The sequence below is a fragment of the Camelus bactrianus genome, chromosome 3 (assembly GCF_048773025.1).
Source record: "Camelus bactrianus isolate YW-2024 breed Bactrian camel chromosome 3, ASM4877302v1, whole genome shotgun sequence".
Lineage (NCBI taxonomy): Eukaryota > Metazoa > Chordata > Mammalia > Artiodactyla > Camelidae > Camelus > Camelus bactrianus.
Window position 1 is genome coordinate 113,308,865 of NC_133541.1, and position 26,196 is coordinate 113,335,060.

Consider the following 26,196-nt stretch of genomic DNA (forward strand, 5'->3'; position numbering starts at 1 on the left):
CAATTTGTCATAGACTTATGTTTGTAAAAGGCAATAAAAATGAATTCCTAGAAAAGATACTAAGAAAAATAAGAAGTGAAGACATAAAAAAATGCAAGTCCAATTTTTTCTTAGTATCAGATTCATTAGACATAAAATTACTCTGATTCCTATCAAAAGATTCTAAACGCTTACTCTCAATTTCTTTTTTTATCTGGTGGTGGACCAGTAACAACTTGCCAACTGGCACCCATCCACAGACCACTTAGAGTAGCACTGAAAATTGCACGTTTATGGCTCTTGAAGAGAAACCAAATGTGCGGAGGTATTGAGAGAAGGCTTTCCACAGAAAAATCAATCAATTTATCAGCTTATATGCTTACAGCAGTGCTTCTCAGGCCTGTCTGCACAGTAAAATCACCTGGGAAATATTTTAAAAATACCAATGCCCAGGTCCCACCCCAGATTCATTAAATCAGAATCTCTAGGTAGGATTCAAGCATTAGTAATTTAGAGAAAAATCTCTCCAGGGCTGTCTAATATTCAGGTAATGTTAATGACCCATAGCCAACACAAGCCTCACAAGTGAGACCAGTAAACAGTTAAGTAGGAGTTGATGGAGGCCTTAGTTTCCTTGTGCCAAAACGTCAACCCGATCCCTGCCATTTTACCATATACCATTTTCCAGTTATGGTTTGAAGGTATTTTCTGTCTTTAAGAATTTCGGAGGAGGGTGTAGCTCAGTGCTAGAGTGCATGCTTAGCATGCAGGAGGTCCTGGTTCAATCCTCAGTGCTTCCGATAAAGACAAAACAAAAACATGAATTCCCCCCCAATCAATCAATAAAAACCAATGCATTTAAATAGATTTGAAAAAAAGAATCTTTTCGTCCTTTTTCAGTTCTATTAGGTAGAATTATTAGTTTGACTGCACATATACATTATGTGCATGTAAATACGTATATACAGTATACTGCACTTTTTCTTTTTTAGTTTACATGTAGGTACTGATCATGGTTTCTAAGAACAGATTAGAGCTTTAGCTTTTTAAACTTACACAGTTATCAAAGGAATAAAGCCAACCACAAAATAAGAATCAACAGAATGCGGTGATCCAGTCATAAAGGACAGTCAAATCTCTCCTGGATAGAACGATGCTGGAGTGACCAAATCGTCCTGGTTTCCAGGGATTGTTCCAGTTTTAAAACTGAGTCCTGTGTCCCAGGAGCACCCCTACCTCAGTCCTGGACTAAATGAGGCAGTTGGTAACCCAAATCGGTAACCATTTTAAGTTTGGACACTGGGGAGGGGTGAGCTGAGAGACGGGGACCTGGGAAGGTATCAGGAAGGGAATGGGGAGGGATGACCAATGTTGTCAAAGAACAGTCTAAAGGCAGAGGGCTGGTTGCTAATGTACAGGGGAAACTGATGATAGATTGATTCATTCTATCAAAGGCCAAAGTATAATTTCTGAAAGAGGAAAGGGGAGAGGAGAAGGCGGGCTCACAGCCATATTTTGGGGCAGTGAACCTGGCTTTTCTCCTTTGGTTAAGTTGCCGGTGAGGAGGCAGCTAGCAAACAGGACAAGGTGAGATGGTCTGCCCTTGGGCTCCTTGTTCTCATCAAAGAGAGCAAGTTCAGGTGTTTGTGGATTCTCCAAAAGTCCTCGTGTGTTTACCAGTGACGGATAAGTAACAGGCAGTCTACACCATGTCAGCCGTCTCAGTTAGCGCCCGTCGTGATTATGACATGTCTGCACCATTTCCTTTATGAGGATTTCTCAGTAGAAACTCACGTACCTTGTCGTCTTGCTGAGCACAGAGCTAAGCGCTTAGAGATACTGGAGACAGGATCTTTGACCTCAGTAAGCTTTAGACTCCAGTGGGAAACAAGACAAACTGAAGAAAAGAGAGGGTAGTCTAAGATAAACTGAGAATATGCCGCAGGCTTTCAGTGGACTCAGGGTTTTGAGAAGATTCTAGAGGAATCAGAACTATTTCATGGAGGAAGAGAAATTGAACTAAGTCATTACTAGACTCTGGTTTCTACTTGGTTCCATACTGACTCATCACTTACTTCCTCTGGTTCCTAATAGGGAATATAAGAGTTAAGTTCTATTCTCCTATCCCTATATTTCCCATCCATGCATTTTACCTTCTTGGCATGATTTTTTTTCTATTGTTGCATCTTTATTTTTCTAGATAAAGTGATAAAAGGTAAACTGAGACCCTGACTACATCCCGTGGGAATGAGCCCCTTCCCCAGCCCACCCTGGCTGCGTTGCCCCGATCGGTGCCCCTTTGCATGGCGGTGATGGGAGCAAAGATCCTTTAGACTCCACCGTTCTTGGTGGCTGTAATTTCCGCTGAGGCCCTTGCAGGAAGTAGGTGGTGAGGCACATGACGGATGCTTCCTTTCCCTCAGAACTCTGGGCTGCCACAGCCCCAAACCAGAGTTTCCTGTCACCATCACTGAATGCCACCTAGAGCAGCCATTAATGGAGGAAGAGCCCTGACAGCCTCCCATGCTTGGCAGAGCTGGCTGCAAACCTTACCTCTCCTTCGTCTGATGCCTGTGGGTTACTTTGCTCTTGTTAACAGTTGGGCCCCTCTCTAATCCCAGACTTAACAAAATAATAATGGCTGCTTTGAAAGAATAACAACAACAGCAAAACATTCTTAAATAGAACAGACGTTCCCACTCCCTTCTTCACAGACACTTGAGAGACTTCTGGGTTTTTTTGGTCTATGCTGCTTCCCTTTAGAATAAGTTATACATGCAGATAACATCTGCCTTGGCTAAAGTTTTGTTTCTTCCTGCCTTGCATTTAACCCATCACATTTCAACGAGGCAAAAGCAAAAACTTCAATATTTGGCAAAAGGGGAGAAATCTTGAAGACAAGCAATGCTACATGTAGGACATGGATAAATATCACAAACATGATATTGAGTAAAAGAAGCCAGACACAGACTCACTATTCACAATGGCCAAAGGTTAAAAAACAACCCCAATGCCCAGCAGCTGATGAATAGATAAGCCAAATGTGGTGTAATCCATACAATGGAATATTATTCAGCCATGAAAAGGAATGGACTGATACATGTTACAACTTGATGAACCATGAAAACAATATGCTAAGTGTAAGAATCCAGTCACAAGAGACCACATATTATATGATTTCATTTATATGAAAATTTCTAGAATAGGCAAATCTATAGAAAGGCATATTAGTGTGGCAGGGGTACATATGATAGAGGTGTCCTTTGGGAATGATGGTAATGTTCTAAAATTAGATTGTGGTGATGGTTGCACAACTCTATAATTTTGCTAAAAATCACTGAATTGTACACTTGACACAGGAGAATTTCATGGTATCTAAATTATGCCTCAAAAGCTGTTTTAAAATCTAATGCACTAATCCGGGAGTTTTGGTGTCACATAAATCGCCTTCACTTCAGAAACTGAATAAACTACTGACCCCAAAGTGGGGAAAATCTAGTATTTGGAAAACCAAAGCTCTTTTTTAAAAGGATGATTTGTAAGGAAAATTAGAAGGGTCTTAACTAGATAAACAGTTTACATGTGTATTGGAGAAAAAGAAAGTAAGAATCTGGTTAGCTCTCCTCTGTCCTCACCTTGTTCCCGATTATGCACAGAGCACACAGTGGAGAAAGTGGGAAGCTAACTGTGGGCATATGATGGCACCATGGGTCCAGAAAGATTTACAACTCATTTTCTTGAATTTAAAAAAAAAAATTCATGAAAAGCAAAAAAGGAAAGAAGACAAAATAAATGAAAAAAGAAAAAGAAGGGGAAAAATTCACAAAATACAAAACCATTAAAGTAAATTCTGGGTGTACAAAGACAGTCCTACGACTGTCCTAGAATACTACGATATCTTAGGACAAGAAATCGTCTGTATTTCCCTCAATTCTTCCTTCGCTTTCCCGCAACAGCTAGGGCAGCCCTAGCGCATGACCTTGGGAAAGGATGGTCAAGGTCGAACAGCAGAGATCTGAAGATTCAGGTCTCAGCTTCAAATTTCTTTCTTTTTCCAGTTTTTGTGAGATATAATTGACTTATAACAACAAGTTCATACTGTACATAGCACAGGGGACTAGATTCAATATCTTGTAGTCACCTATGGTGAAAAAAAATATGAAAATAAATATCTGTCTGTTCATGTAAGACTGAAGCATTACGCTGCACACCAGAAATTGACACAACATTATAAACTGACTGTACTTCAAGAAAATTTTTTTTAAAAATGACTAAAATTTAAGGTGTGCAGCATAATGATTTGATTTATGAATATACTGCAAAATAATTAATACAATAAGTTGAGTTAACATCCATCTCTACACACAGTTCCAGTTTTTTCCTTGTGATGAGAACTTTCCAGAGCTCCTCTCTTAGCAACTTTCAAACATACAGTACAGTCTGGTTAACTGCAGTCACCAGGCTGTACGTTACATCCCCAGGGCTTATTTTATAACTGGAAGTCTGTACCTTTTGACCACCTTCATCTAATTCCCGCACCCTCCCCTTTTCTCAGATTTCAAAAGAGACTCTTGAGACTCTAAGCAGAGATAAGAATGAGTGTTGAGAGTCTCACGAAGTTTTTGTGGTTAAACGACAGGTTTGGCAAGGATGCACATTGATGTAAAGGCTGACTGTCCCCCACTCTGGCGCCCCTTTGCAAGTTTAGGGCCAAGTCAGAGGAAGCAGGTTATGTTTCTGTGCGGGGATGAGCTTTCTAACTATCAGTGTTCCTTCCAAAGACAGAGACTGCTCTCCAGGACTGTTATAAATAGGACCTGCACGTTTGGTTGGGTCAGTGGAGACCAACGCTGGACGGCCTTGAGAGTCACATGACAAGCCTTTTAAAAGTTCAGGTCCCAGGGTCCCAGTCCTGGAGATTCTAAGTGCGTTGGAGGGAGGAGGGGGCGAGGTCAACTGCTTGTGGTGGTTGTTTGGTTTTGTCTTCTGTTGTGCTTCAGCCTCTTCGTGTGGTTGTGATTATCAACAAAGGGTGGGACACGGGGGTGTAGGGAGTCAGGCCGGATCAGTGGTTCCCAACCAGGGGTGATTTTGTCCCCCGGGAACACGTGATGATGTCTGGCATCCAGTTGACAGGGGTCAGGGAGGCTGCTAAACATCCTATAATGTGCAGGACAGCCCCCCAGCAAAGAATTACTGGGCCCCCAGGTGTCCATAGTGCTGAGGTTGTGGTAACACTGGGCTAGAGAATCTTTCTAAAGTCTTTTCTAACCCCGAGCTTCTAGGATTCAAACAATTAGCATGGCCATCTGTCTGTATTATTTGCATGTGTAGATGACCTACCTTTGGGATTGGCAGGTGGAGGGGCTTATGTTGTTCTAACTGTGTATCCTTTGTTCCATACACTGCAAGTGTCTGCCCACCACATGAGGCTCCTGTCTCTCTCTGGCCTCCGCTTGTGGCCCTCACTATGTCTAAGTTAAATAAACCATAATAATAGGCTTTGCAAATTCCACCTGCACAGATTTACAGCTGGGGAGGAACAGACCATTAGACACAAAGTAGTTAAAACAGAGTTAAGGTTTTAAGGTTCCTACCAAGAGTGAGTAAACTGGCCTCTCTGCACATATTCATCAGCACTGGCAAAGTTATCAAAGGGGGCGAAGGGTCCATTCTGAGGGCTTTCCCTTCTCCCCACTTCCCTCACGAACCAACAGCAGCTGCCACCAGCAGCTTCGTGTTCTCTGCCCTGCAGCAAAGCCGGCACTCAGGAAAGGACCTGCAACATATATTCCCATTAAGGAACTGATGGAGCTTCCAGGGCAGAAAGCGTTGTGCCCTTGTGGGAGAACAGAGAAGCGGCTTCTAACATTGGTTGAATGGAGGTGCCATGGCCTGGTAGAAAGGGCATGGGTTTGGCTCACCTGCCACGTTCAAGGTTCAGATCCCAGGTCTGCCACTTGCATTTGCGGGGCATGAGAAGGTCACCTCAGCTCTGAGGCACTCGGCATCCTCACCAGGAAACTGAGGATAAAAATCCCTCGCGTGCAATGCTGTGGTGACGGTTGGACAACATCTGTAATGAGTCCCAAGAGGACAGAGATTCTCTCTGTTTGCCTTTGTTTACTGTCTAGGTCAGTCACCTCTAGAACAGTCTTGGCCCCTTGGTAGGAGCTCAAGAAATCTCTCTCGAACGAATCAATGACATGGCAGCCATTATTGCTGAAAATCTGCCCCGGGCCAAGCTGCCCTCCAGTATTGCCTCCTTGTACAGGCAAGGAGGTGCAGCTGCATGCACGAGCCTGGTTTCCGGGGATCACTAATTTTCCATTCTTTCTAATCATTCCAGGGAAAAGAAGGAGCCTTCATGGTACGAGACTCCAGGACTCCCGGAACATACACCGTGTCTGTTTTCACCAAGGCCATCGTAAGGTATGGTGCCAACTCAGCTCAGCAAAGTGGGGAGAGCCAGTCCTGGGGTGGGTGAGCCATGGACCACACAGTAGCATATCGGACAGTGCAAGAGGTGGGGGTGGGGGGTCACTAGAATTGGTGTGTTTCCCCTGGTCCCTCCGAGAAAACCAAGGTCAGGGAGATTAAAGCCATAACTAAAGTCACTCAGCTGGAAAGTGACAGAGCTGGGGCCGGGTGCCAGGTTCTCCTCCCAGCTAGCAGCCCTGAGTGCACACCTCTAAAGAAATAAAATACCTGGCCCTTGTTTGCTGAGTTTATAATTTAATACAAAGAAGAACAGAAAAGATACTTTTGACTGCAAGTGAGAAGACACGAAATCTGGGTCTAGCTCTGCTAATAAGGCTGCGTATACTTACTGAGTCGTGACTACGTGCCAGAATCTTGCAGAACATTGCCAACCCTCATAAGCCCGGAAGGCAGGGACTACCACGCTCCATTCGCACAGAGGGCTGCCGGCCCCTTCTGAGGCAACGGAACACGAGAAAGGGGAGAGGAGGGAGGAGAGAGGAGCTCCAGCCGGCTGACTGACCCTCACTGCTGCTCTGTCTTCTCCAGACCTCAGCTTCCTTCCCTGTAAAGCAATGTCTAAGAGCCTTTCCAGGTCTCAAATTCTCTTCTAACTAGAAAATCAGTAAGAGCTAAGCAGTTTGGCAATGACCAAAGTCCATTAAAATTAAGAGAAGAGAGAAAAATACTTTGTAAGGTGCCCTCAGGGAATACTTGTTAGAGGATTGAGGGCATCAGTAAGACTCGGAGCAAGAGCGGGACGTAGGCAGGTGGTGAAGAGCAGGGGCGCGGTCCAGGGCGGGGAAAGAAGACGGTGCCCATCACAGAGGCGCCGTGCCTCTGCCGGGCCTGGGACCGGCCGCTCCGTAAGATGGAGAAGAAACAAGAGATACAGGCTGTGTTGGCGGTCCCCAAGATCAGCCCATGGTCAACGACTCACTAGGAAGGCAGACGCCAACTCTCAAGAGCCCTCTCCTGGTGGATCAGGCCGGACGTGCTTCATTCCCCCGGCCCCGAGTGCAACAGCAGGGGTGAGATGGTGACCACTAGGGAAGCACAGGAGAGACTCAGCGCTCAAGGCTTTCGTGGGGGCTGGTCACGGAGCACCCTTTGCCTAGCACACAGCAGAACTCCAGACTCTCAGAAGAAAAGCAAGCGTTGAGCACAAGCCACATTGTTTATACAGTTTAGGCACAGGGTGCCATCCGCATCAGTTAGAGAATGGCGAGAGCCCTCCTGAAATCCAAGTTCTCAGATGCCAGCCAAGGGCCAACCTTGCAAGCACGCCTTTCTAAGAATAGCAGTCAGGGCGGCTATGTTAACTCTTCGCTACCCAAAGTCAAGTAAGTATGAAGGGGCCAGGATGCTTCCTTAACATTTGCTGATGATTAAGTCCAAACAGCAGGGAAGGCAAACATACAGCACTTACAAGACTACTCCCCCGTTCTGTGGTTGTGGAAGAAACATCACCAATCAATCTTGGTACCGATTCTAACTGGGTCCAGATACAACCTCAGCAGGTCCTTCTTAACCCAGCACCCGGGGCCAATCTGTCAAGACTGACACACAAGTTGAAATACATCTGCTGTCCTTGTGAGAGGGTGAAACACAGAGCGAATAGGAATCTGCTACCAGTAGACATTTTTGTGTCAAAACATTGTTTCTTAATAATCACCGCATTTATATTTCATTTGTTTAAGTGAGAACAACCCCTGCATAAAGCACTATCACATCAAAGAAACAAATGACAACCCCAAGCGATATTACGTGGCTGAAAAGTATGTGTTTGATTCCATTCCGCTCCTCGTCAATTATCACCAGCACAACGGAGGAGGTGAGTTCTAAGGGACGGGGCCAGAGGGGCACCCACACAGGCCACACTGGAGAAAACTGACAAACGCTCCACGGGGTTTCTTCATCTCAGACAAGCCGACCCTAAATAATAACTAAATATATAAATAGAAAAGGATGCCAAATATTTGACTACATTGTGTATTTTCCATTAGCAAATTCTCCTGCTAGAATCATGAGATTTCATTTCCTGCCCACCTGTGATATTACACCGCTTCTCCAGGAGGGTGTAACATCAGTGATGGGGCTTTGGAAATTTGTTTTCCAGAAATGAAAATAGCTTTTGCATTGGAGTATATTTTTTTTTTCTTGGTGATTTGACTTGAATGGTTGGTGCAGTAAAGCTCTGATGACGTTTCACTTTTTAATCAACCCAGGCCTGGTCACTAGACTCCGGTATCCAGTTTGTTCCTGGAGGCAGAGAGCCCCAGTCACCGCAGGGCTGAGATATGGTAAGCAATGCATTTGGGAATGTTATGCATTTGCACAAATTCACATCCCTAAAGTTCTGGGGCAAATTCTGAATGCACTTTCCATGAGCCCTCTTCACCAGACTTAAAATGATCATGAAAACAGGTACACTGTCTGGAGATGGTGTGCACAAATGAACATTTACAATGTGTGTGTGTTAAGATATACATAGATATATATATATAGGCACATTTATCTTGGTCAATATCCATTGGTTTCAGGTAACAGTTCATCAATGAAGTGTTTATTGAGGACCCACTTTGTACACAGCACTCTGCTAAATGCTATTAGAAAAAAAACATTGGAAATGAGTGCTGTAGCCCTGGGTTCCTGCCTATCTTCAGGAACGTCTGTAACATCTAGTTTTTTGGGGTATAAGTCCATGGCAAGGGCTATAAGCGAGCCGCATCCAGAAGTGTCTGCCTAGCACTGTATTAAAATATTTTTGAATGCTTTTAGGCAGGCATGCACCTCCAGTGCCATAGGGTCTGCTTGTCCTTCTTGTCCTGTGGAACGGTTTCATCCACTTGTGATGTTCTGCCTGGAATCTGAAGGCATTTGAGTTTGAATCCCCTGGTTCAAACTGTGCTGGCTGAGAAGGCTGGTGTAATTTTCATTTTATATCTTCTAGAATGGTGGTTCTCAAACTTCAGTGTACATCAAAGTGATCTATGATGCTTATTAAAAGTGTTGACTCCTGGCCGCAACCCAACACTTACCAAAACACAACCCCTGACAGTGGGGTCCTCGAGTTGCATTTTCAACAAGCACCCTAGGTGATTTTGACACGGGGGGGTAACACTTTGAGACACACTGCCACGGGTTCTCCGTCCTTGACCAGCAATGTATCTGTGCACAGGAAGTGCTCAGTACAGTTTTCTGTTGAGTCTCTGCCTCGAAGAGGCAGAAATTGAACTGTTTATGGTACTCGATCAAGAATCAGGAAAGAATAATGCCCCTTCGCCTCCTTTAATAAAATAATTCTAACACCTGAAGAATCCTAATGTGTCCAAGCTGGATGGAAGCCCAGAGAGTATCTTATGCACCCACTTACTTGGTTTGTGGGAAAGTTGAGATTTGGAGCCCTTTTATTCACTTATTGAACATTTATTGAGCACAGACCCTGTGCTGGCTTGTCCCTTTGTACTGGTCCTCTCGGAATCCACCACCTTACCACTACCCCTGCTAAGGCCTTGTGAGTGCGCTGTTCATCACGGATGCTCTTGATGGATAAATGAATGCAAGAATAATCAGTTCAAATTAAATTCACTCTATGTGAAAAATCACAATAAAAAATTTTCTATTCCTATTTTTTTAAGGCAGGGTCAGGCAATTAGGTTTATTTATTTATTTATTTTTGGAGAGGGTACTGGGGATTGAACCCAGGACCTTGTGCATGCTAAGCATGAGCTCTACCACTTGAGCTGTGCCCTTCCCCTGCCAAAATTTTTCGATCAGGTATAGGAAATGGTTGGGACCTTCCAAGGACCCTTTCCTTGACTTTTTTTTTAATTTAGAGGTGGGAGGGGGGTAATTAGGGTTTTTAAATTTTATTTATTTTTAATGGAGGTACTGGGGATTGAACCCAGGACCTTGTGCATGCTAAGCACGCACTCTACCACTGAGCTCTACCCTCCCCACTCCTTGACTTTCTTTCATATCTCAATTAGTGCTACCTTCCTTCCTCTTGCCATGTAATTGTCCCCACACACATTTTTCTTGGTTTTCAGTGCATAGTCTATGTTATTATCTGGGAAGAAAAGATAATAATTCTTATCTATCTATAGTTCTAAGTATAAGGGCTTATACCCTTTGCCATTTTGGAGTTGTATTAACAATAGGCTAACATTCTATATAGGGTTACATAATCTCCTGGTATTCCTATAGCTCATATCCACTGCTTACCAACTCTGGAAACCCCTCTCTTTCTCTTCCAGGGAAGTGGATGATTGATCCCTCGGAGCTCACTTTTGTGCAGGAGATTGGCAGCGGGCAGTTCGGGTTGGTGCATCTGGGCTACTGGCTCAACAAGGACAAGGTGGCCATCAAAACCATTCAGGAAGGGGCCATGTCGGAAGAGGACTTCATAGAGGAGGCTGAAGTTATGATGTGAGTAGGCAAATCAAGAGCACGCAGAGATGCCCTCGGGAGGATGTGCTGTGTCCTTTAAAGACCATTCTGAGGCCATCTTGTGCCCCTTCCCTGCTTGAGTCCAGCGATGGCTTCCTAAGGCAAGGAGAACGAAACCCAACTCCTCGCTGTGGCCTGCGAGGCCCTCCCTGGTCTGGCCTTGCCTGCTCCCCAGTCTCATTGCCTACGCATCACTCCTCTGGTTCACAGCATGCCAGCCACAATGGCCTGTGTTCGTCCTCACCCACACCAGCTGACCGCCTGCTGGCCTTTGGGTCTCAGCTCAATGACGTGTTTTTGTTTGAGGGGAGGGAGTGTATTCTTGGGAGACTGAATATAGACCATCTCCTCCCTTGCCATATTTTCCAGGAAACTCTCTCACCCCAAACTGGTCCAGCTCTATGGAGTGTGCCTGGAGCAATCCCCCCTCTGTCTGGTGTTTGAGTTCATGGAGCACGGCTGCCTGTCCGACTACCTACGCAGCCAGCGGGGGCTCTTTGCCGCAGAGACCCTGCTGGGCATGTGCCTGGACGTGTGTGAGGGCATGGCCTACCTGGAGAAGGAGTGTGTTATCCACAGAGACCTGGTAAGAGTGTGCCTGGCAAAGCCCCACAGGCCCAGGGTGAAGGGGTGTGTCCCACTGAAACAGAGAGCTACCAAGATGGGGGTGCTTGAATCAGTAACAAGGCACAGGCCATCCCTCCCCCTCTTAGCCTCCTCCTCCCTGCCCCAACTTTGGGATGTCCTCACGTTACCCCACTAAGTTGGAGTTTACACTCTTCCAAAAGGAAGCTAACAGCCTCTCCTTAACCTCTCTAGGTCTTGGTTTCCCCTTGGTAAAATGAGGGAAATTGACAAGCACCTGTTTTCTCCAAGTACCTTCCAGGAATCTATCAGAATCACATTGGGGTGATTGTAAATCCAGCCTCAGAATCTCTGGGGGTTGGGGCTCCAGACTATTCATTTTAACATGTCTTCCCCCTGACCCTGCATTGGGATTTGCAAGCAGATTAATATTTGAGACTCACTGGATCTTTTATCGCTAAGGGTTCTTCCCGTGCAACATTCTGTGATACGAATTAGGGACCAGATGCTCTTCCTACTGAAGAATAGTTTTAAGAGAATCAGCAACCTCAAAATATTCTTATTTTAGTCAAGTGGGTGACAGCTTCTCTGTACCGTCCCTAAGATTAACATCAGGTTACACTGGAGTTTATCGTTGGTTACACAACATCATGGATTTCTTTTCGGATTAGGATCCCAGGAATGAAGATAAAAGACCAGATTTACTCATCCTGATAAAGAATCTGTAGGGGGGAGGCTGTAGCTCAGTGGTAGAGCACATGCTTAGCATGCATGAGGTCCTAGGTTCAATGCCTAGTGCCTCCATTAAAAAATAAATAAATAAATAAACCTAATTACCACCCCCCCAAAAAAAAACTGATAAAGATCTTACACATACAACTTCCCATCAGGCACCAGTGAAGCTTAATTAACATTCATGAAGCTCCTCTTTGCCCCTATACAACAGTGCTTAGATAAGCAAAGGACTATGATTATAGGAGACTCCTTAATTACTGATTACCCACCAAGTTTTCCTTTCCCTTTTGTTTGCCTGTCTCCTCTCCAGGCTGCCCGGAATTGTTTAGTTGGAGAAAATCAAGTCATCAAGGTGTCCGACTTTGGAATGACAAGGTAATATGGGATGTGGTGCTGGCAGAGTCTCAGGAATAGGACACAAGGCCCCCAGGACACTGGGACATCCTGTCTCCACTCTCTTCCCAGGTTCGTCCTTGATGATCAGTACACCAGTTCCACAGGCACCAAATTCCCGGTGAAGTGGGCGTCCCCGGAAGTCTTCTCTTTCAGTCGCTACAGCAGCAAGTCGGATGTGTGGTCCTTCGGTGAGTGTCGTTCTGGCCCCACACCCACATGACCTGGGACTGTGGGCCAGCTGCTTTATTTGTCAAATTCAGGCAACCCTACTTTCCCTGAATGCTGGGTGGTGAGGGCATCCCACTGGGTATCTGTAAAAACAGCTCTGGAAAGAATGAAGGGGCCCTCACTGCCATATTTGTTCTTGGACATTTTTGAAGTGACGGGTAGTAATAAAAGAGAGAACAGGATTCTGGTGACAGCTATTTTTTAAAAATCAAATTGAGTTTATATTTTAAAACTCCCAATTTATGACTTCTCTTTAAAAATCAGAAAATGCTGCAATCCAGAGCTCTCATTCCCATGTGCCCTATGTTGGCTGGAGCTAAATCAGAGCTGTCCCCTTAAGACAGAAGTTTTGACCTCCAATTTTCCACAGTCCTCACTAGTCCCTATTCTAGCACACCTCATCCACTTCATTCATTTACATCACGTGTAGACATTTGAGTTTACACCCCCTGCAACTGTTAGTAGTAGCATTTGAGTTAGATATAACAAAGGGCTGAGCTTGAAAGTTCTTCACCACTAGGAAGGTTGGGAAATCTCTGTTCTTTGGAAATAGTGCCGGCTCAGTGGGCCTCAGGTGGCTTGATATTGTACTTTCTGGTGGTAGGGACTTGAATCCTAATGTCAAGGAGTCTGTGACTTCTAGATGTAAGTTTGTTTGTTTGTTTGTTTTCTGTGCTATTTATGAACTTTACCGTATCTGTGCTGCACTCACCATTTTTCATAGGTGTGCTGATGTGGGAAGTCTTCAGCGAGGGCAAAATCCCATATGAAAACCGAAGCAACTCAGAGGTGGTGGAAGACATCACCACTGGATTTCGGTTATACAAGCCCCGATTGGCCTCATCACATATCTACCAGATCATGAATCATTGCTGGAAAGAGGTCAGTAAAGGAAGTGGTTTCCCTCCGCATTGTAATCTGCAACTTCAAGCTCTGCTCCCATCCCTAAAGAAAGGAGCCCTCTTAGAGGATGAGGCAGTAGGGATGACAAAATAGATTAGCAGGAAAGCAACTCTGAGCATCAATTAACTAAAGAAGTTCTCCATCCCTAAACGAGCTGGCGGGGACCTTAAATATTATTTGATTTGCAATATAATGTTACAAGCCATCAACATACTGTCAGAAAGGACGAGAGGATAAGGCCTATGTCAATTTTCTGAGGAAAAAAAATCTGTAACATCATAAAACCATTAAGTCTACACGAAGTCAGTTCTATAAACTGGTGAACAGAGGTTCACTAGTGCTGTGAAAATATTAAAATGACTGAATTAAAACTAATTTTGTTCATATAACAATTCAGAATGGGAGCCAATTACTCTGCACCCTCCAGACAGCTCAGTTATCCTTGGCTGACAGGCTATGCCTCAAGTCACATCAGCATGAGTCTTAGATGTCCTTCGTTGAGTTAGGAAGTTTTAAATTTCAACCACAGTTGAAAGTTGCTAAACAGAGAGGTAGCACAAATTCAGATCATTGAAGGGTAACAAGGGAGGACTGGAAAAGTACAGGATACTTGGGTTTTATCTCAGCTTTATCATTTCTTAATCATTAATCTTGCACCATTCTCTGAACCTCCTTTTTCTTACTGGTAAGAGAATTAAATGAAGCCTGATCTGTTAAGTTCATAGAGCTTTTGTCATCAGAAACAATGAAATAAGCAATGAAGACATAAAAAAGGGCACAAAATAAATCTAGTCCACCTGACAAGAATTAAATATTATAACAATTATGATAGTCGACATTTACTTAGTACTTTTTTCTCTTTAACTTCTATTAATTTTTAAAAATTAATAGACCTTATTGTTTAGAAGTTTTAGGTGTATAGAAAATTGAGCAAATAGTGGAGAGAGTTCTCGTATGCCCTTCTCTACTATTAATAATATTAATTAGTATTAGTGTGGTACACTTGTTACAATTAATCAGCCACCACTGATACATTATTGTTAACTAAAGCCCATAATTTACATTAAGGTTCACTGTTTTTACTGCACAGTTCTATGAGTTTTGACAAATGTCCATTTGATAATATCTACAAAATAATTTGCTGGGATTCTTAATGTGATTGTGTCAAACCTATAGATCAAGTCGAAAAGAAATGTCATCTTAACAATACAAATTCTTCCTATCCATGAACATGGAATATTTCTCCATTTATTAAGATCTTCTTTGATTTCTTGTTTTAGAATTGTATTTTTCCTAATATAGATCCTATACAGGTTTTGTGAGATTTATATCTAAGTATTTTCTCTTTGGGGGTGTTATTTAGCCTTATTTTATGCTGTATTTTTATACATGATTTTACTTATTTCTGACAACAATCTTATGAGACAGATAATAGTATTATCCCCATTTTACAGATGACAAAGCTGAGGTTCAAAGAGGTTAAGTAACCTGCTCAAGGTCACACAGCTAATGAGTGGAAAAGCTGAGATTCAAAAGCAAGCTTTATGATTCTAAAATACCAGCTATTAACAACTAAGACATAATGGCCTCCAGTATAATATATATGGAAGCCTATTTAAAAATCAGCAGAGGGTACTGCTATTTAATTCTGGCTTGCTTTAGATTTAGCTATGCCACACAAGTACGAGGAACTCACAGAGTTCTTTTCTTCCCTTTCTAGAAACCAGAAAACCGGCCCCCTTTCTCCAGACTCTTGAGTCAACTGTCTGAAATCGCAGAATTGGGACTTTGAACAGAGACTCAGCGCTGGGCCCCAGGCTGCAGATCCTGAGTGGGGGAAGGGAGCCTTCCCTCCATAGAGCATTAAGAGCTGCCACCGGCACAGGACTCCCAGAGGCAGCTGGCCTGTGCGCCAGTCCCTAAGCTGCTGCAGAGGCAGCACCCTGACAGAGGCTGGCACTGGGTCACCGGGCGGGAGGCTCCGCCACTGAACTGGGGGCGGGGCCAGAGCAGCGGCGATGTCTCTCCCCTCCCCCCGGCCTCTGTCTCTGGCGGTGCGCAAACCTCAACTGACAGCTTTCAGGGCACATTTCTTGCACTTCTTAGAGAAAGGGAGAGATGGGGGAGGACCCCAGATTGTTACTTTCATTATTCTTTTAAATAGGGATCTAAAGTTTATGGGCAAGGGGCTTTTTATTTGACCCGACAACACAGAATCCGAGGATATGAGGCCAGAAGAAGGAGGAGCACGACTCTTTTTTTCCGAGAGAGCCAGTGAGTTAATTAAAGTCAGAAAGAGTAAGCTGTGCGCCAAGGTGCTGTCAGCCGCAGCTTCCTGCCTTAGAGGATGATGGAGCAGCTGCTTACATCAGAGGCCGGATGTTCTGAGAAGCAGATTTATTTTTCACCCATAGAGTACACTGCCACCTCTCTCCTTGGTGGGAGCATGATGCATTGGGGTGAACAACTCTGATCCCACTATTGGGTCGTTGGGTATCTGGTGTCTGGGCATCAGATGGTGGAACCGACTGGTACAGAGAAAGGCCTCGGATTGTTACCACTTGGACGCTTACCTTTACTGCCAAGCCAAGCGTGACTCTGCCTCCCCTTCTGCACAGGATGCTTGCGCAGGCATCCTAGGAGGAAGTAATGGCTTCTGAACACTGACTCTGACTGAGTCCTCCAAGAATCAGTCTCCTCTCTGAATTCTTCCACCCTCATCACCAGAGGGCAGCCCTGTGCTGGGTGGTGTGGCCTGGCAGAGAAATGGAAGCTTGTTTAAGCCCTAGAGATTTGCAACTTTAAGGTTGAGACTTCAAGTCTCCCCAAAATTCTAGGAGAGGAACAAAGGGTCTGTACTTGCTCGAACTATCTGGATGGAAACTGAGTCAGGAACTGAGTGGAGACCTTTGAAGATGCACAAGGATGCGTACTGTTGACTGAGCACTTGAATATGCAAGGTGAATGTGCACTGAGCTACAAGCCTTATCTGCAGAATCTCAGTTCACCGTGAGTTCACACTGACCCCATGAGATTTTATTATTCCCATTTTACAGAAAAGCCTGGACACCTGCCTGAAGTGACAGAGCTAGAAAGTATAGAGCTGGAACTCCGGCCCACGTCGGTCTGACTCAGGTGCAACTTCTCCGTTTTTATTCAGCACTGCCTCCTACTGAGGGTGAAAGGGATTACAGAGGAGATCAATACAGCTGAGGGGAAAGACAAAAAAAGCCCATGAAGAAGCCAACAACATAGCACCATCAGCGACTTAGGCTGCTCCTGCACAGCCCAGCGAGGTTGGCGGTGCAGCCCTTCAACTTGGAATAGGAGCTTTTTTCCCTCATCAGTATCCTCACCTCCATCAGAGTTAATAACTTCGGAGTTACTAAAGGAGTAATTAACCCTTTGATTCACCCAAGCCAGCAGAGTTACGTTGCATGAATCCATTTATAGCTGGGCTTCAAAGCAGCTTTAAGAGATTCTCCTACAGAAGCATAAATGCTTCCTTTAATTATCATTCCAACTTTGAGCCAGCTGTGGTTTTCCTGGACACTTTGTGGGGAAGGGTATTCCCCGATGTAAGAGAGATTTCATTTTCCTGAGGTGTTCAGATAAGACACTTAGATTATTGGGTGGTGTTGAAATCACCTCTTTCTAAATCATGTGATATTTTGACCGGCTGGAGATACAGATGCCCTGATTTCTGTGGTATGGTTTAGAAAATTCTCCCTTGCATGGTATTATCTCATCTAAGCTCAGGTTCATTGAGGCTTTAAGTGAACACAGGTCGAGAGTCCTATCCTGTAAAATGGGCTTCCTGCCTGTTTTTTTTTTTTTTTCTTTCCCTCTCACATTTTGAAAATGGTGCCATGTGTTCACAGGGAATTTCCCTATATAAAATTTTGGTTCTAGATGCATTTTATAGATTTTGCATTTTGTACCTTTTGAGACAATGTATTTATATTTTGATAGGTTGAATATTTATTAGTGTACAGTCATTGCTAATGTGCAGGATAAAAATGTTACAAATATCTCTTACCCTTTGTAAAGCTCACCAAGTTAAAAGCTACGTCTGTCAAATAAATTGTGTATTTTAGTAAATATGGTTTGAAAGACCTGTGTCCATATTTATCCAAATGTCAAACAACCAAAAGTTTTCCTTAGATAATAATGGTTATGTGGTTTTAAATTCCATAGGCAAGTAAAGACTATGTATCATTCAACATTTGCTCAACAAATAAACATCAAGTATTTCCTAGGTTCCTCTGATACACCGTGCTGAGTGCTACAGAAACAAAGATGAAAAAGAGACAGTCTTTACTTTAAAGAAACTCCAGGCATGGTTGGGAAGGCAGACATTTGAACAAGTAAAATTATAATACAGCAATTAGAGCACCAACAGAAATATGGTCAAAGAGCCCAGAAAAAGTGATGGAATCTATCCGGCATAAGGTGACATCAGCGGAAACTTCCTAGAACCTAAACCAGCAACAGCAATATGACCGGCTTGGGAGAAATGCAAATTCTCTGCCTCCACCCTGAGACCCACTGAATGAGAATCTGTATTTTAACAAGATCTGCAGGTGATCATACGCACATTAAAGTTTGGGAAGCACTGTCACAGGAGACAGCATGTCTGACTCAGGTTTGAAGATGAATTATGTTTTTATTAGGCAAGCCCCTGAGCAGAAATAAGAGAAATACTTTCCAGGTGGAGGGACAGAGGAAACAAAATGTCCTGGGAGGCTATTATCAGTTGACCATCGCTGGAGCATAAGGGGTGTGTGTGGTCTCAGCAAGGGTGAGGATAACAGAACGGAAAGACATTGAAACGGAGGCTATAAATCTAGGCAAGGACCTAGATTTTAAAACACAAAAAATGTTGCAACTCTAGTTGTAGAGAGAAAAGTGTCATTGAACATGGAGAGAAGGTCAAATCTGTGTTTAAAAATATACTCTGGCAGCAGTGTTGTGAGTGGATTTGGGAGAGGCAAAGCTGGTGGATGATAAACCGATTTGGAGATGATTTTTTGTCCTGCCCCTAGTACCAGTTATTGTTCATACTCATTCACTGTCATCTGTTATGTGGGTGACACGTGGAAATTGCAATTCGGAGTTCTTCAGTCACAGTTGGACAGCAATGCACAGCTATTCTCCCTCTTAAAATCCCAGTGAAATAAAAGCTGAGTTATTATAGTTTTGGTGTGTTGAGCTCTCCCTGTACCTTTCGGTTCACCAAATGCCCAGGTGCATGGCAGGAGTCAGCTCATGCATCAGAGGACCACTAGGTACAGGTTTAGAAAGCCTGTGGCTTCCACACGGTCCTTTGTGGGATTTACCTTTGGGCTTGACTCCCACTGGCAAATGATTCAGAGAGGAAACTTCTAAATCCGATTGGATGAACAGATCTGCTTCTCAGATCGTTTATCCTGCAGACCCTACTCAGCCTGGATTCTCCCCAAAAACGAGGCCTCCACTGAGGAATAGGCAGATCATACTCCATTCAGCAAAATGGGTAGTGTTTTCCGTGCACACGCGTGTGCATGTGCAGAAAAAAACTGCAGCTCCTCTTGTTAGAGGGGCTCTGGAAGGCAATCCAATCAGGAAGAGGAGGGTGGAGTTGAAGCTGCATTCACAAGGAGAGCCCGTGTTTTTACTTAGAGTAGATACTTATTTGCAGTGGCTTTGAGGGAGGTGCTGGAAATTTGGTGCAATAAAGCCCACTCCCCAGAGCCACCTCTTGGTGGCAGCAGTGTGTGTGTGTGTGTGTGTGTGTGTGTGTTTTATGACTCTGCGATTAAAGTTACCATTCACCTGCTGTGACTTGGCACTGTGTCAGATGCATAAGACAAATAAGCTATCTTATCAGTTTTGGACCAAACACATTACAGTTAAATTAAGATAATTCAAGGAGAGCTTATTTAAAAAGGACTATTTAACACAGTGCGTTTCAGGGTTAGAAAAGCCACAGGAAGTGGCACAGAGGGAAGTAACAGCCAAGAAGCAGTTACCACCCCGAGGGCCAAAGAAGTGAGGAATGGAAGTGGTCACTTGAATGTGGAGGCAGAGAGTCACCTGGAGAAGGTTCCCTCGAGAGGAGATGACCTTTAGTGAGGGACAGACGAAGCCCAAGGTGGCATCACAAGGAGGAAGCTGTGGAATAAACATGCTGACTCCACTCTCCTCCCTTCCCCAATCAACTACTGGGGCTTCTTGTTGGCCAGACCCATCTGGAGACCGGAGGACCAGGAAATCCTCGCAGAGGAGTTCACAGAGGTCAGTCTCCAGGGCAGAGGGCAGGGTGAGAAGAGTGGAGTGGGTCTGCAGGAACCAGAGAGGACACCTAGTATGGAAGCCAAGCTTCCTGCAAGAAGCCTCAGGCTAGCGGGAAAAAAAAAAGTCCAACACATAAATAAATACAGTTGATCCTCTCTATTTGCAGATTCTATACTTGCAAAGTCACCCGCTCACTAAAATGTATTTGTAACCCCAAATCAATTCTTGCAGCCCTTTCACAGTCACTCATGGCCTGCTTGTGCCCAGAGCAGCGAAAAATTTAAGTCACCCTACATGCACACTCCCTACCAAGGTCGAACAAGGCGAGATTTTACTTTTGCATTTCAGCTCATACTATCAACAAGTCTTTTCTGAGGTCTATCGAGTGCCATGTTTTTTGCACTTGTGTACTTTTTACTGGTCGTTTTGCTGTTTAAAATGGCCCTCAAGCATCCAGCTGAGGTGCTGTCTAGCGTTCCCAAGTGCAGGAAGGCTGAGACCCACCTTACAAGGAAAAGGTGTGTGTTAGGTGAGTCTTATTCAGCCTGAGTCATAGTGCTGTTGACTGTGAGTTTCATGTTAATGAAGCAACAATACGTATTAAATAAGCTGCTTTTGAATAGAAACGTGCCTAAAACAAGGTTGTGTGCAGATCAGGTGACTTTATAAAACCTAACTACCAAATGATGAGAGTCAACTGTGACTGTAAAGGGCTGTTGTAGGTGAGCTGATGGAGCAGCGGTCACAATCCAGGGAGACAGAATGAGTGAAAACACCCAAAGGATCCGGGAGGGCTTCCTAGAGGAAGTGATGTCTGAGCTGTGTCTTGGAGAGTAAATGGACGTTGCTGAGGAAGAGACGGTCTGCGAGGATGTTCCAGGCAGAGGAATCCAGCGTGCATAATAGGAACATATTTTGTTCCACCTTCCTCCCATGCATTATTTTTATGTTAGGAATGGAACTTTGGGGCCCAAAGCCAACACGTCCTGGAGAATCAGTTAAAGGAGCCTAGTGGATTCTGATTCCTCACCCTCCAGGTTCACATCTACCCACAACTCTCTCCACTCATCTAGGCTACTGAGGAGTTCCTGGTCCCTTTCCATCTTCTAATTTCGAGTACAGTGTCTATAAGCTGAGACAAGCCATACAAACATCTATTTATTTGCTTTTCTGTTGTGTATATCTCAAAGCATTTTCCTATCTAAGATGATATTCAATCTCCACAGTAGCTTTGAGATGAAGGGCAGGTGAGGGGACACTTGACAGAAAGGGAAAGAGATTCACAGAATGCCTGAGGTAGCAGAGCTACTTAACTCAAATGAGCCTAGAACTCAGAGCTTATTCCAAGTCCTGCACTCTTCCTAGAGATCACACTGAAATTTGAGCCATGGTAATAATAATAAAAACAATAAAGTCTCCCCTTTTGGAGCATTTATGAGGGCTTTGCTTAGTGGGTTACATTTATCCTTTCATTGAATCTTCCAAGAACCCAAGGGATAGGTACAATTACGATCTTCTCAATTTTACAGATGAGAACAGGGCTCAGTAATTTAGGAAAACCATTCATTGTCCCAGTTATTAAGGGGCAGAATGGGGGCTTGAAGCCAGACCTGTGTGTTCCCAAATTCCATGTTCCCAACCATTCTTTGGGACTGATTATAAGGTCACCTATGCCAGCCTTTGAGAAGCCAACCCCACTGTAGCTCAGCTATGCTGTTGCTTTCCAAGTCTGGTTTGGAATATGCTCAAACCCTCCTTATCAGTTCTTATCCAAAATTGTTGTAAATATATTTGTTTAAACAAGGATGAAAGGTTCTTTGCTGTCAAGTTATATGTGAAATATCTGACCTTCAAGGGAGGCCAGTTCTCTAGAAGTTGTGGGAAGGGAGCAAAGTGAAAGAAAGGCTGCAGAGAAGGGGGGGGGGGGGGGGAATGCATTTCCAAATAGCCCAGGACGGAGCTGCAGTGTTTCAATAGCAAAACAGCCCTCAATATTTCATCTGTAAAACAAGGCCACTTGTGAGGATTTTGTGAGGATAAAATTAGTCCATCTATACACAGTACTTGGCATAGAGACTGATTCCAAATAAACACCCAATAAATGTTAGTTTAAAATATACGTTTTACAGGGGAGGGTATAGCTCAAGTGGTAGAGTGCATGCTTAGCATGCATGAGGTCCTGGGTTCAATCCCCAGTACCTCCTTTAAGAATAAATAAGTAAATGCACTGAATTACCACTCCCCACCAAAAAATAAAATAAAATATATGCTTTAAGAAATTATTTCAGATTCAAAAAGGAAATAGGCAACCCAGTTTCCAATAGAAAGACCTAGGTCTGGGTCCAGTTGGTCTTGGTCAACTCTTCCCTTCCCTGGGCCCCAGTTCTTTCGTCTGTAAAATGAGGCAATTTTGAGCAAGTGGTCAGGTTTTATCTAATGGACAATGTAAATTGTGTAGCTGATCATCAAGTTGTTTCTTTTCCTGCTAACTACACGAATGCTTAACTTCACAAACCAAACGTGTGAGCCCACTGCAGCAAGCCCATAGCACGTGGAGATATTTTTTGTATTTTTCACATTTTCTCTCCATATCATACCCTTTTCCTCCTTTTTAAAAAATGTGTATTACTAATTTTAGAAAATTTTAATATAATACATCTCCATAACTTGCTTTAAAGGTGTTTTAGAATAAGGCAGCACGTGTATTGAAAACAAGGATTCAGGGAAAATGAAGCTGGATATAATTTTGGGTAAAAGTTAAGAGCGTGAGGTTTGGTTTCACTACCTCGGGCAAGTTATTTAGCCTGCCTTAGTTTCCTCAGTTATAAAAGGAGGCTCACAATTACAGTTTCCTCATAGGATAATTTTGAATACAAAATGAGATAATGCATTTGGTCAGTGTCAGCCATCACTGTTAATGGTAGTAGTTATATTTCTCTCCAATTCTCTCACCCATTCTAGATATTCCACTATCAGTTTCTATGAAGCAGGGTCTGTGATAGATTTCATTCAATTTATTAAAAAAATTTTTTGTAACAGCTTTATTTCCCCAAAGTGGTGCACCGTTCCTGGAAGTACTACAATACCAGGTCAATGTGTGGATTGGACAGAGCAAGATCCTATTCCAACTCCATGCTCCAAAAATCCATTTAACATACTGTTCTCAGATAGAGGATGTATCAGATATTAAACTGATGAAAACAGATACTACACTTGATCTTAGCCAAAAGGTCAAGAAGTGATGTGTGATGGATTTTAAATGGAGACCTAGATGTCCTAACTGACTTGGGGCTTTTCTAAAAACAAGATACTGTTGCCACACACAGAACCACAACGCATGGCCCACAGCTGTGCAAGTGGCAAAGCAATTCTTGCTTCATAGCTGTGGTCCTCACATTAGTGATGGTGCAGCCTGGGGTTGGACGGGAAGGATATCTGAAGGCAGTAGGCAGATGGCTACAAATTTCAACAGCAATGTGTAAGCTAAGATATCACTTGTAATTATTCATTTGACGTATTTTTACTATTGTTTCTATTATTTTACAGAATAGAATTCCCATTATGTACTAAGATCTGAGGATGCAATGGGGAGCAAGACATATCTCTGCTCTCTTAGATTTTATGCTCAAGTGATGGTATGCAGGTAAGTACGCGCACTGTTACAACACAGCGTAACAGGTGGTATGATGGAGGAAGCCCAGGGAGCTATGGGAGCCTGGACAGCTGACTCTAACCTAACCCAAACATGGAGGGGTCATGGAGAAAGTGACAGCTAAGTGGATACTAGAAGCATGAATGTAAGTTAGGCAGCATTGTGGGGGGAAAAGTTTAGAAGGGGCAGGGAAAGGAGAACAGATCATTCCAAGCCAAAAAGCTCAGCTTGTGCAAAGGCCACATTCAAGTGATAACACAGCACGTTTCGAGAACTAAAAGATTCCTTTTAGCTGAAGCACAGTGAGCTTGTTCACAGCAGAAGAGGCTGGAGAGGTAGACACCAGATCATGGAGACCCTGGGAGGTCATGGTAAGGAATTTTGGCTCCATCTTGAGGGCAGTGGGGAGCTAGTGAAGTGCTTTAAGCATGGCAGGGGCAGGTCCTTTGTTTTAACCCTTGCAATTTTCCACCTGCAGAAGGACCTGAAAGTATATCTAACCTACTTCATTGCATAGATGGAGAAACAGAGGTGAAGTGACTTATCTAAGATCCCTTGGTTGCAAAACCAGGACCAAAAGGCAAGCCTCTGGATTTCTGAAACAGTGGTTTCAACAAGACCATATTGCTTCCCCTTACAAGTAAATAGAATTAGGGGCCAGGGAATTATTTTTGCCTCAGATCTAATCAAATATACATGTAATCATCTTTGGTTTTTAAGCAATGTGCTCCTGCAAGGTGAAAAGGCAGGGAAGGAACCACAGGGAGAAATATGTCTTCCAGAAATCTGCAACATTCAAAATAATATGCCGTTTAGAATGAAAATCCAACCTCTTGTTACATATTTGTAATCACTGACACCCCGAATCCCAAGGATCACAGTGAAAAATGAAAAATTAAAACCAAGAAAGAAACCTCAGTTTCATTTTTAAAGCCGTCCTCCACAAACACCCCCACAGCTTTCTCATATGATATTAGGGACAGAAATGTGTGTGTATATATATATATATATAAATAAAAGTCATCCTTTCTGAAATAGCAATTTAAATTAGAATGAGTGATGTAACATCAAACCACAAAGGATCCTGAATGCTGAGGGAAATATGACATCACTGAAGGCAAAGACTTCCACGAGTTCTTTGCTGAGAGTTGAGTAATGTGGCTCCTCTATAAATAGTCCCTGATAGAAATAGCTAAGTGATTAACTATAAATTTGTGAGCCCGTTGGAAATATTTCAGAAAGTTTCCCCTGCAGCAAGACTTTCCCTCTTAACTTTAAAACATTTCAGATGCTTTTCAATTATTTACCTTGTGGAGTATGAAAGGCAACAATTATTCCACACATTAAGTATGTCGGCATCTTAGGAACAGAGCGGTGAAGGGTCCTGCTCAGGGATCCCAAAGCGAGAATTTGGTGCTTTCTGACTTCAGCCAGGTCTGAAGGCCCAACGTGGCTGCATCTCAAAGGGAAAACCATTTCTTCCGAGAGCCCTACCTAGCAGGTAAGTCTTGAAGAGAAAGATGCCTACTCTCTCAGTTCCTTCCCGGGCTTTGCCAGGAAACACTTCCTGTCACCATGTATTTGTCTTTTTGTCCACTAGGCAATTAATTTACCTTGAAAGAAACTGAGGCAGGTCCCTGCTTAAGAGATGGCAGCTTCAGGGGCTCGGCCCCAAGGAAGTGACAAGGAGGGCGAGAAGGTATTCTTGACCAGAGGAGCAGCATTTGGGCTCCAACTCCATTGCTGGAAGCCCCCTCTCCCCAGCCCTCAGGTTTATTTTCTATCACCTCACCCTGTCCGTCTCCTTCACAGAACGTCTCCCAGCTGGAACTGGACGTTTGCTAGGTAAATTTATGCCCATCTCTCCTGGTAGGTGATGAGCTCCGAAAGGGCAGGAACCCTGTCTTCTGTACACCAGTGAATACTCAGCTCCTGGCACCGGGCTTGGAACAAAATAGGTGCTCGACAAACATTAAGTAGATAAATGAGCACTTGGAGATAATGTGAGATCAATGAGATGCGAATGGAGCCCAAGGCTTCAATTCTCCCACGGCTGCAGGTGTAGTTCCCAGGCCTGGGGGGCCTTGGGGAGCCTGGGGACAAATGCTCCCTAAGCGGCGCGGCTGGTTCTCCTGGGGCGGGAGCCGGGGCTGCAGGTCCGGGACGCGTCGGCCGCGTAGAGGGGAGCACCCGGAGCCCCGGGCCGCAGCCATTTCCTGCTCTTTGTGCGACAGCCAGGGCGGCGAAGGGGCGGGGCCCCGGGGCGGAGGAGGAGCCGCGGCGGCTGGAGGGGCGGGGCCGAGCGCAGCAGCCGGGGAGCAGAGCCCCGCAGAGCATCCTGCGCCCCGGCGCGGGGCCCCGCCGAAGCTTCGGGCGGCTTCTCTAGACCTGCGGCACACTCAGGTAGGCGTCGCTCGCAGGCCTGGGGGCCGGCGTGGGGACCAGGATGCTGCTGGGGATGGCGACGCGGCCGTGAGGATGCGCTAGGCGCCGGCACCCCTCCTCCTAGC

General features: G+C 44.3%; 2 protein-coding genes, 1 long non-coding RNA gene and 1 other non-coding gene across 5 annotated transcripts in view; 2 read left to right on the forward strand and 2 right to left on the reverse strand.

The window, feature by feature from the left end:
* Window positions 1-18,954, forward strand: part of ITK (IL2 inducible T cell kinase) — a 57,919-nt gene extending 38,965 nt beyond the window's left edge. The window contains exons 9-18 of one of the 2 annotated variants that reach the window (XR_006720091.2): window positions 6,329-6,411; window positions 8,160-8,293; window positions 8,688-8,762; window positions 10,719-10,890; window positions 11,281-11,497; window positions 12,542-12,606; window positions 12,697-12,815; window positions 13,580-13,737; window positions 15,479-16,718; window positions 16,815-18,954. Coding sequence is in view for 1 of the 2 variants with exons in the window: in XM_010970045.3 (XP_010968347.1) it covers window positions 6,329-6,411; window positions 8,160-8,293; window positions 8,688-8,762; window positions 10,719-10,890; window positions 11,281-11,497; window positions 12,542-12,606; window positions 12,697-12,815; window positions 13,580-13,737; window positions 15,479-15,550 (1,095 nt within the window). In the remaining variant the exon portion in view is untranslated. Of the gene's footprint in view, window positions 1-6,328; window positions 6,412-8,159; window positions 8,294-8,687; window positions 8,763-10,718; window positions 10,891-11,280; window positions 11,498-12,541; window positions 12,607-12,696; window positions 12,816-13,579; window positions 13,738-15,478 lie in introns of both variants that reach the window. The other variant, XM_010970045.3, reaches the window with a different exon arrangement.
* The window catches only part of LOC141577113 (uncharacterized), a 38,745-nt gene extending 12,930 nt beyond the window's left edge, over window positions 1-25,815 (reverse strand). Inside the window, exon 1 of the long non-coding RNA XR_012505710.1 lies at window positions 24,994-25,815. This is a non-coding gene — a long non-coding RNA (uncharacterized LOC141577113). The remainder of the gene's footprint in view (window positions 1-24,993) is intronic.
* On the reverse strand, window positions 23,087-23,277 carry LOC123612823 (U2 spliceosomal RNA). The gene has a single exon (XR_006720099.1). It is a non-coding gene; the product is annotated as a U2 spliceosomal RNA (small nuclear RNA).
* Window positions 25,816-25,953: 138 nt separating the features above from the next.
* CYFIP2 (cytoplasmic FMR1 interacting protein 2) overlaps window positions 25,954-26,196 on the forward strand; it is a 108,398-nt gene continuing 108,155 nt past the window's right edge. The window contains exon 1 of the mRNA XM_074360989.1: window positions 25,954-26,089. The gene's annotated coding sequence lies outside the window, so the exon portion shown is untranslated. The remainder of the gene's footprint in view (window positions 26,090-26,196) is intronic.